Source organism: Eretmochelys imbricata, chromosome 6 (assembly GCF_965152235.1).
Source record: "Eretmochelys imbricata isolate rEreImb1 chromosome 6, rEreImb1.hap1, whole genome shotgun sequence".
NCBI classification, from domain to species: domain Eukaryota; kingdom Metazoa; phylum Chordata; order Testudines; family Cheloniidae; genus Eretmochelys; species Eretmochelys imbricata.
In genome coordinates, this window is record NC_135577.1 from 14,282,787 (window position 1) to 14,293,766 (window position 10,980).

General features: G+C 43.0%; 1 protein-coding gene across 1 annotated transcript; it reads right to left on the reverse strand.

Annotated features, from left to right (window-relative positions):
* Positions 1-2,693: 2,693 nt before the first annotated feature.
* LOC144266381 (olfactory receptor 5W2-like) lies at positions 2,694-3,632 on the reverse strand. The gene has a single exon (XM_077819837.1). The coding sequence runs from the start codon at positions 3,630-3,632 to the stop codon at positions 2,694-2,696; it is 939 nt and encodes a 312-aa protein (XP_077675963.1).
* Between the last annotated feature and the right edge of the window lie 7,348 nt (positions 3,633-10,980).

The window sequence follows — 10,980 nt, forward strand, 5'->3', positions numbered from 1 at the left end:
CAAAACAGACTGTGAAGAACTTCAAAAAGAATTCACAAAACTTGGGCAACAAAATGGCAAATGAACTGTAATGTGGATAAATGTGAAGTAATGCACATTGGAAAAAAACAACAACTATACATACAATATGATGGGGGCTAATTTAGCTACAGCTAATCAGGAAAAAGATCTTGGATCATCATGGATAGTTCTCTGAAGACGTCCACACAGTGTGCAGCGGGAGTCAAAAAAGCAAACAGGATATTAGGAATCATTAAAAAGGGATAGAGAATAAGATGGAGAATATCTTTTTGCACTTATATAAATCCATTGTATGCCCACATCTTGAATACTATGTACAGATGTGGTCTCCTCATCTCGAAAAAGGTACACTAGCATTAGAAAATGTTAAAAGAAGGGCAACTAAAATTATAAGGGGTTTGGAACAGGTCCCATATGAGGAGAGATTAAAGGGGCTAGAACTTTTCAGCTCGGAAAAGAGGAGACTAAGGGGGGATATGATAGAGGTATATAAATAGATGAGTGGTGTGGAGAAAGTGAATAAGGAAAAGTTATTTACTTGTTCCCATAACATAAGAACTAGGGGCCACCAAATGAAATTAATGGGCAGCAGGTTTAAAACAAATAAAAGGAAGTTCTTCTTCACACAGCACACAATCAACCTGTGGAACTCCTTGCCTGAGGAGTTTGTGAAGGCTAGGATTATAACAGGGTTTAAAAGAGAACTGGATAAATTCATGGAGGTTAAGTCCATTAATGGCTATTAGCCAGGATGGGTAAGGAATGGTGTCGCTAGCCTCTGTTTGTCAGAGGGTGGAGATAGATGGCAGGAGAGTGATCACTTGATCATAGCCTCTTAGGTTCAGTTCCTCTGGGGCACCTGGCATTGGCCACTGTTGGTAGACAGGATACTGGGCTGGATGGACCTTTGGTCTGACTCAGTTTGGCCATTCTTAATGTTCTTATGTTCTTATAATGGGACATGCATGAGTTTTGGTTTGGGGTATTAAATCTGACCCGATGTGTATTTATTTAAAGATTTAGGGTCACCGGATAGCAGATTCTTTTGTATAGGAAAGGAATAATTTCATCCATCTGTCCCTGATCCATGGAGGGCAGATGGTCTGCTGGACTCGGACTCAGCAGACCTGGGTTCATTCTTATGCTCTGTCACAAAGCGGACAAATCACTTAAATTGCCCCACAGGTCAGTACCACCTTTACAGCGATATCACATTTAAAAAAGTCTCTCTCCTCACTCTGATGAGATGCAGAATTGAAGCAGTGAGATAATTGCTGAGCAATGTGGGTGGGGGATAAAGCGTAAGAATTTTAAGAAAGACAGTTTTGGGGAAAGGGAATGGTGGAAGGTTTTGAGGCTGAGACAAGGTGCCTTTCCCCTTTGCATCACCAGTTCCAATCCAGGGAGGCGGTCAAGATCCATGAGCCCAGAAAGATGATGGGTCTTGAAATGGGATACGATTGTTTTCAGCTTTAGGTCACAGATCCTTTTTTCCCACACCCTGTTCAGCGAATGGAACCAACATCCATGCACGGAAACAGCACCACAGGGAAAGCCAAGGACGTTATCTCAGCAGCAGAGCAGATGCTGAGATCCATTTTAACTGACTGCACCTCATTCCACAGCTTTTTGATTCTTCTAGAAAGCAGGACAGAACATGAGAAAGACGAGTGTTTATTTACCTATAACTTTATTATAAAATATTACGGTTGCTCCCGGAAGGACTGAAAGAAGGAAATGAAACGAGTTATGTCAATAAATAAATGTGTGGTGATATATACCATTTGTGGTGGATTGGAATAAATTAATAAAGAAGGATGACAGGAAGGAAATGGTGTTCATCTGGCTTATTCAAACCTTTCACTGCATGCAGGCAACAGTCCTCAATCCTCAGAAAAACTGGAATATTTGTAGCTGATTTCTAAGTGTATTAAGCTTAGCCTTGAGTGTTTTGTTTTATTTTGCTTTGTTCTGTCTGTTATTACTTAAAAACACTTAAATCCTACTTTTTATACTTAATAAAATCACTTTGGTTTATTTATAAACTTAGTGTAAGTAATTGTTACCGGGGGTGGGGGGGATTTTTTGGGGGGGCAAACAGCTGTACATATCTCTCTTGCAGTGATATAGAGGGCAAGCATTTATCATTTTATCATGTACAAGCTCTATAAAGAGTAAAGCAGATTTATTTGGGGGTTTAGATCCCATTGGGAGCTGGGTATCTGTGTACTGGAGGCAGGTGTTGTGCTGAGCTGGTTTCAGTCTAGATCTGCAGCTTTGGGGGCATCAGCCAGAGCCTAGCTCTGTGTTGCAGCTGGCTCGTGTATCTGGCGCAACAAGACAGGGTTCTGGAGGCCCAGGCTGGAAGGGAAAATGGGCTCAGAGGTCATTTCAGCACATGAGGTGACAGTTCCAATGAGGGTCTCTGTGACCGAACCCGGCACACTATGCACTTGGGTTTCCTGCATTTCCTGTGACGCTTCCCATGTTTTCTCCACTGATTTCAGTTGGGGTCTACAGACCTTATTGCAATACAAACAAATTAATAATAATAACAATATAATAATGAACAAAACTACCACGTGCTCTCCGAAATTATTTTCTAATGGACTGGGAATTAAATTCACCTGATTCCACTCCCCACCACTAAACCAGTACTGAATGAAACAGATTCAAGAATTGGTTAGCAGTTTATTCATTGCTTTCCTCAGGGCGGCCTTCACCTCCGTGTTCCTCAGGCTGTAGATGAGGGGGTTCAACATGGGGATCACCAGTGTGTAAAACACTGAGGCCACTTTGTCTATATCCATGGAATAGCTGGAGGTGGGACGTAAATACATGAAGAGGAGGGTGCCATAAAACAGGACCACAGCGGTCAAGTGGAAAGTGCAGGTGGAGAAGGCTTTGTGTCGGCCCTTGGCAGAGCGGATCTGCAGGATGGTGGAGGTGATATAGACATAGGAGAGGAGGACAGTCACAAAGCTGATCACTGTAATGCAGGACGTTAAAACAAACATCACAATCTCATTGATGCGGGTGTCAGAACAGGAGAGCGCCAACAGTGGGGGGATGTCACAGAAGAAATGATTGATGATGTTGGAGCTGCAGAATGACAGCCGAAATGTAAAACACATGTTTAACATTGAATCCACCACCCCCACAGCGTAAACCCCAGCCACCAGCTGTTTACAGAGCTGCCTGGACAAGGTGACCGTATAGAGCAGTGGGTTACAGATGGCCACATAACGGTCATATGCCATCACAGCCAGCAAGAGGCACTCAACATCTCCAAAAACGATAGAGAGATACATTTGCACAGTGCAGGCAGTGAAAGAAATGTTTTTCCTCTCCGCTAAGAAATTCATCTGCATCTTAGGGGAAATTATCGAGGAAAGGCAGAGGTCACAGAAAGACAAATTCCTGAGGAAAAAGTACATGGGGGTGTGGAGTCGGGGATCAATCATGATTAACAAGATCATTCCCCCATTCCCCAAAAGGGTGATACCATAAATCAGTAAGAACACCCCAAACAGGGGAACCTGCATCTCCGGATGATCTGTCAGTCCTGAGAGAATGAACTCAGTCACCTCCGAGTGATTTCCCTCTTCCATCACCTCTGAACAGAGAACAGGCTGCTCCAGAGATGTGAGCAGGTGGATGGTGCGGAAAACCTGTCCCTTCTCTGTAATCGTGTAAGTGAAGATAAATGGAGATCAGTTTCTTAATGGACATCAGTACCCGCTCAGGGAAAGGCTTAGTCCACAGAGCCAGCTGTTCACATCTGGTCATTCCAGGTGTTCCATAAAATGCAGGCACTGTGCAAATACAATGACATGCAGGTTAATCATGCCCCCCACACAAACACTCCTGTTTACTAATCCAAACAGAAAACAGTGATTTGTGACTCTGCTGTGAGAGAATCAGTCTGTAGAGATGATTCCTTCTCAAAAGAAGGGGTGAGAGTAAAGGAGTGTCACTCTTTCTACCCTCTTTGGGCAAGGGGAGCTCTGTGGCTTGGCATGTCGGTTTGGGTTAAAGCTGCTCACTGGGCTAATTAAGCTTTTGGGCATTTACTTGAGACTGTACGAAAACCCAGAGACATAATGGGAAGCCCTGCCTTCAGTGACTATGTAATTGTCTATTTTTTCCAAACAAGGAGGTCGCTCCTTCAGCCAAAGGGGTAGGAGCTGTGACTAAGGCTTAAAGTGCTGGACATCTTCAATTTTATACCTACTGATCCCCATGGTGTCTGAGTGTGTGCGTGTTACTGTAATTCAGGATGATAGCACCTACCTGCTGAGAAGAGAGAGAGAGATGTGGTGGCGTTTCTCCAATGACAGAAACTGCCAGATGGGAGCATTCGGGAAATTTTATACTGAGATATGTGATCTATGGGACATGATTCCTGAAGCAACTGGGAATCCCTGAGCTCAGAGAGGCACAACACCTAATGATACGTTCAGTGAACCAAAGCTACCCTCGGTTAATTGATGCCCTGGTGATTAATTTGACCTTCTCTTTCTACTGTGTTACTCAATGATGTAATTTCTACCATTGTTACAGAGTATGAGGTTAGGGGTATATTTTATACTGCTGTTTTCAGTGCAAGCCAGATACTGTGTTGAGCTGATCCACAAAGGGTTTTTCTGTTGTTGTTGTTTTTTGTGGAGACCGAAATCTTTTTGCTAAAAACTTAAATTTTGTCACTCTGAAATACCACAGGGGTGCCTCAGATACCGCGCACCACCAATCTCTTCCATGGCCAGTCTCCTAGTCTGGACTATATCCACCAGCATGCATGATGGTCTCTCCTCTTGCTGAACTGCCCTGGAACGTCACCAGAGCCCCAAAGCCATGGTTTAGGGAGGAGAGGAGTTTGCTATTTTGATGGAAAGCTTATAATTTCCAGGGAAAAGATAATTTCTTAGAAAAAAATAGTTAAATTGAAAATTCAATTTCCCTTCAAAAAAATTTCTTAAGAAAAATTTTCAACCACCCTTAGCAAGAAATTTTGAATCAAAGGAACAGAAAGTTAGATATAGGTGAAATGTACTAAATATTTCCAGGTTTAGCTGATATCTTCTCAGTCATTCCTGGTTTCAGAATCACCTCAAGGTCCTAGCCCCAATTGGTGGAATTAAAACCTATAAGACATGTAAAAGTACTCCAGATTATCATGCTTTTTATAGCATGCCAATCACCATGGTATCCAATATCCTTCCCTTGCTAGGTTACTCCCCAAAGGTAGGTTCACTCATTTTGCTTCATGGAGACCACATGGTGACCAGAGGAGCTCAGAGGGAGGCCACAGCATACTACGGACTTCTGCAGTTCACAAAACTATCCCTCTTGCATGCATATTATCTGCACTCAGAGCTCAGCTGTAGGATGCTAAATGAATCTATGAGTCAACAGAAATAGTCATTCTCTCATCTTAATATTAATGCAATTTTGATAATGTATGTGAAGTTATAAGATGACACTGTATCTTGTTATTAATACATGTTCCAAACTGAGGCTTGCAAACTGGTCTGTCTCAAACAAAGAAATGTGTGCTCTGCTTAATTTTGTATCTAAACAGTAACCAGAGTCATCAAGCAGGAAGGGAAACAAAGGAAGCCCAAAAAGGTGAGGAAAAAGCAGCAGGCAACATCCTTCTACACAGAGGACTATAAAAAGAAGGGGCAGACATCCCAAGGAATCAGTTGTTCTCTCTCTCTCAGCCCATTGATTCACTGCATCTGAAGGGATAAAGGAAGCAGCCATAGGGCAGGGGGGGTGTCCTGACCTAAGAAATTAGGTCAGTAAGAGTGCTGAGAGCATGTGGTGAGGAAACAATTGCTTTGAATTTCACGTCATTTGTTAACTTAGGCACAAGTTCCATTCTAGCTTTATTTTTCTTTTAACCATGTCTGTCTTCTATGCCTTCTCATTTGCACTCACTTAAAATCTATCTTTGTGTTCAATGAACTTTGTTTTATTGTTTTATCTAATCCAGTGTGTTTCAATACAAATGTCTGAGAGTTGTATGCGTATTTGTGCTGATAAAGAAATAATGGATAATGTAACTTGTATTGTCCAGGAGAGGACTGGGGAGCACAGGACATACATTTTGGGAGGGAAATCAAAGACTGGGGAGTGTGTTGGGGTCACCCTGAAGAAAAACCAATGGTGGTGAGAGCCTGAGTGTAACCCAACTATTCCTGGCCATGCTGCAGTTACACACACATGATCAGAGTGTGATTTGCATGCTAGATGGTGGTTTGTGAGTGGCCCAGGTAGAAGACAATTCACCAAGTCATTGCAAGGTTGCAGGCAGGTGTGACACAGCTCCTGATTAGTCTGGGTTGGACCCTGGTATATCAAAGCCACCACCTAGAAAATATCCCAATAACACCAAAGGAGTGGTACTGACTGACAGTCGTGTTTAATTGACAGAAAAGGCTGAGGTCACCATTGGGATGGGCCCATGCACTGATCCATGGCTGCAGATGGACAAAGAGATTGTGATCATCACCTCCGCCCCAGGTGATCCATGGCAGGCCCAGTGATGACTCTTCCCTTCTTTGCTACGGTAGGAGAAATTATCGCCCACAGGTGTGCAGGCTTGGCTGGTATTATCACTGCTCTGGGGCATGTCGGTGCTCCCTTCTCCTAAGTGGTGCCAACCTGTGAGGCATTGCAGTGTTGATTGCATTAGGGGGAAAAATTGATAATCCAAGTCACTGATATTCTTTGCTATAATCTGTGGGGGAGGGGTTACAAAGAATGTATGCAAAGTCCTGCTTCCCTGAACACCAGTAGAAACAACCAACAATCTCTATATTCAGAAACTCCCACCTCTTTCACTCCAGGTCTGTGCTCAGGAAACACTATGCCCCTACTTCCTCTAGGAGTCATGCTCATAAATCCTCCACCTGACTTCTCTGCCTCCTGTGACCTGGAGGTGCTTGGGGAAGTCAAGGTCAGGGCAGGCTGCAAAAAGGAGGATATTCCCCAAACTGGTGGTTAACACTCAAGATCTCTGCAGGTTTCAGAGTACCAGTCATGTTAGTCTGTATGCGCAAAAAGAAAAGGAGTACTTGTGGCACCTTAGAGACTAACAAATTTATTTGACCATAAGCTTTCGTGAGCTACAGCATCCAATGAAGTGAGCTGTAGCTCACAAAAGCTTATCCTCAAATAAATTTGTTACTCTGTAAGTTGCCACAAGTACTCCTTTTCTTTTTGCAGATCTCTGCAGATGCTGCAATAAAGTATCTCCGAGTAGGCCAGCTCCCTCCCAATTCTTGTGTTAATTTTATTTAGTTCCTATAACTTATAGTCCGTGAAAGAGAGTATGACGTTGCACTCCATAATTGTTTATGGAAATATGCTTATGGTTGTAAATATGACAAAAGTGGAATATGTTTTATGCTAGATATGCCACGTAACATATCTCTGCAAAGCTTATGATCTACAGGATATATTCATCCCATTTGGATGCATGTATCATTTTTGTACTCAAAGTTATGAATATTGGCTTTATCCCCAAGGAGATGCCTGAAAGAAACTGGACCAAAGGACAGAAACTACAGGGGTTTGAGTGATTGCTGGACGCAGACTAGGATGAAGTCTAGTCTGTTAAAGAGGCTTATTGGAACATATCTGAGGGTGAGCTTTACCTGTATTTGTTTTTTTCCTGTATGAAGCTTAGACTTGCATGTTTTATTTTAATTTTATTTTATTTTATTTGGTAATTTACTTTGTTCTGTCTGTTTTTACTTGGAACCACTTAAATCCTACTTTTTGTATCTAATAAAAACACTTTTTACTTATTAATTACCCCAGAGTATGTATTAATACCTGGTCGGGGGCATACAGCTGTGCATATCTCTCTATCAGTGTTATAGAGGGTGAAAAATTCATGAGTTTACCCTGTATAAGCTTTATACAGGGTAAAATAGATTTATTTGGGGGTTTTGGACTCCAATGTGAGCTGGGTATCTGACTGCTGGAGTCAGGAGCACTTTTTCAGCTGTTTTCAGTTAAGCCTGCACCTTGTGGGGGATGTGGTTCAGACTTTGATCTGTATTTGCAGCTGGCAAGCGTGTGTGGCTCATACAAGGCAAGGTACTGAAGCTTAGGCTAGCAGGGAAAACAGGCTCAGAGGCAGTGTCAGCACATTGGGTGGCAGTCCCAGAGGGGGTCTCTGGGACCCAACCTGTCACAGTGGCGTAGCTGAGCAGGGTCTGTGCACAGCTGACTGCTTTGAGACATTGGTAGTGATTTTAAGTGAGTTTTGGGTGTGGTGGCAGGAGAACAGACAAAGTGGCTCCTGGTTTGTTACTGTCTGATTGCTTATTTCGGGTAAGGGAAATAGGGACAGAAAAATAAGCAAAATAAGTTAGAGTGAAGATCAAAAGAAGCTAAAACTGCAGAAGTTGCAGACTGCCCAGAAAGGCTGAACACTATGCACTGGTAAAGTCTCTGTTAACTAAGAAGCCCCTGATCTGAGTGAATTTCAGTTCAGTAAACTGCAGAGGGGTGTGGTCCAGCAGAAAATAGCAGGAAAATGATGACCAGTGAGGCAACTGCTGAACTCGATCCGGCCAGTCTGGAAACAGAAGAGAAGGCAAAGGACCGGGAATTTCAATTGAAGATCAAAGAAGCTGAGGCAACTGCGCACAGAAGGGCTAAGGAAGCTGACGCAGACACTTACAATGAGCCCTGGAGTTAAGAGACAGAGAAATACAGGCCCAGACTGAGGCCCAGAAGCATGAACTAGTTGTTGTTGAGCGGAAGAGACAAAACCCTCCAGGAGCTGCCCCACTTCCCCAGAAATACACAAATGGAAATGACTATGTCCATGGTATGATGAATCCAGTGACACTGCTGAATATTTCTTCACCTTTGAGAGCCTGTGCACCCTCCATACAATTCCTGACAATCAAAAATTACCACATTGGTAGCAAAATTGACTGGAAGACCTCTCAACGTATTCAATAAGATGTGTATTGATGATGCTTCAAACTATGGTAAATTTAAGGAACTGGGTTTGAAACTGTCAAGGTCCCTTCCCCACTCTGAACTCTAGGGTACAGATGTGGGGACCTGCATGAAAACCTCCTAAGCTTATTTTTACCAGTTTAGGTTAAAACTTCCCCAAGGTACAAATTATTTTACCCTTTGCCTCTGGACTTCCACTGCCACCACCAAACTTTATCTGGGTTCCTGAGAAAACATAGTTTGGACACATCTTTCCCCCCAAAATCCTCCCAACCCTTACACCCCACTTTCTGGGGAAGGTTTGGTAAATTTCCTCACCAATTTGCATAGGTGACCACAGACCCAAACCCTTGGATCTTAGAACAATGAAAAAACATTGTTTCCTTACAAGAAGGCTTTTAATAGAAGTAAAAAAGAATCACCTCTGTAAAATCAGGATGGTAAATACCTTACAGGGTAATTAGATTCAAAACATAGAAAATCTCTCTAGGCAAAACCTTAAGTTACAAAAAAGACACATTTCAGAGTAACAGCCGTGTTAGTCTGTATTTGCAAAAAGAAAAGGAGTACTTGTGGCATCTTAGAGACTAACCAATTTATTTGAGCATGAGCTTTCGTGAGCTACAGCTCACTTCATCGGATGCATACCGTGGAAGCTGCAGAAAACATTATATACACACAGAGACCATGAAACAATACCTCCTCCCACCCCACTGTCCTGCTGGTAATAGCTTATCTAAAGTGATCATCAAGTTGGGCCATTTCCAGCACAAATCCAGGTTTTCTCACCCTCCGCCCCCCCACACACACAAACTCACTCTCCTGCTGGTAATAACTTATCCAAAGTGACCATTCTCCCTACAATGTGCATGTCATTGTAGGGAGAGTGGTCACTTTGGATAAGCTATTATCAGCAGGAGAGTGAGTTTGTGTGTGTGGTTTTTGGAGGGGGGTGAGGGGGTGAGAGAACCTCGATTTGTGCAGGAAATGGCCCACCTTGATTATCATACACATTGTGAAGAGAGTGATCACTTTGGATGGGCTATTACCAGCAGGAGAGTGAGTTTGTGTGTGTGGGGGTGGAGAGTGAGAAAACCTGGATTTGTGCTGGAAATGGCCCAACTTGATGATCACTTTAGATAAGCTATTACCAGCAGGAGAGTGAGTTTGTGTGTGTATGGGGGGGGGGGGGGGAAGAGAAAACCTGGATTTGTGCTGGAAATGGCCCACCTTGATTATCATGCACATTGTAGGGAGAGTGGTCACTTTAGATGAGCTATTACCAGCAGGAGAGTGAGTTTGGGGGGGGGGGGCGGAGGGTGAGAAAACCTGGATTTATGCTGGAAATGGCCCAACTTGATGATCACTTTAGATAAGCTATTACCAGCAGGAGACTGGGGTGGGAGGAGGTATTGTTTCATGGTCTCTGTGTGTATATAATGTCTGCTGCAGTTTCCACGGTATGCATCAGATGAAGTGAGCTGTAGCTCACAAAAGCTCATGCTCAAATAAATTGGTTAGTCTCTAAGGTGCCACAAGTACTCCTTTTCTTTTTGTGAAAAAAGACACACAGACAGGAATAGTCATTCTATTCAGCACAGCTCTTTTCTCAGCCATTTAAAGAAATCATAATCTAACACATACCTAGCTAGATTACTTACTAAATTCTAAGACTCCATTCCTGCTCTGTCCCCAGCAAACGCATCACACAGACAGACACAGACCCTTTGGTTTTCCCCCTCCTCCCAGCTTTTGAAAGTATCTTGTCTCCTCATTGGTCATTTTAGTCAGGTGCCAGCAAGGTTACCTTTAGCTTCTTAACCCTTTACAGGTAAGAAGATTTGTTTTCTCTGGCCAAGAGGGATTTTAAAGGGGTTTACCCTTCCCTTTATATTTATGACAGAAACAGTTTCAGATTACACCTGAAACCTACAGGATTAAATTCAGGAGTCCTAAGCGGCGATCTGGATT

Excerpts from the sequence above, each read along its gene's own strand:
- LOC144266381 (XM_077819837.1), bottom strand. The coding sequence starts at position 3,632 with ATGGAAGAGGGAAATCACTCGGAGGTGACTGAGTTCATTCTCTCAGGA.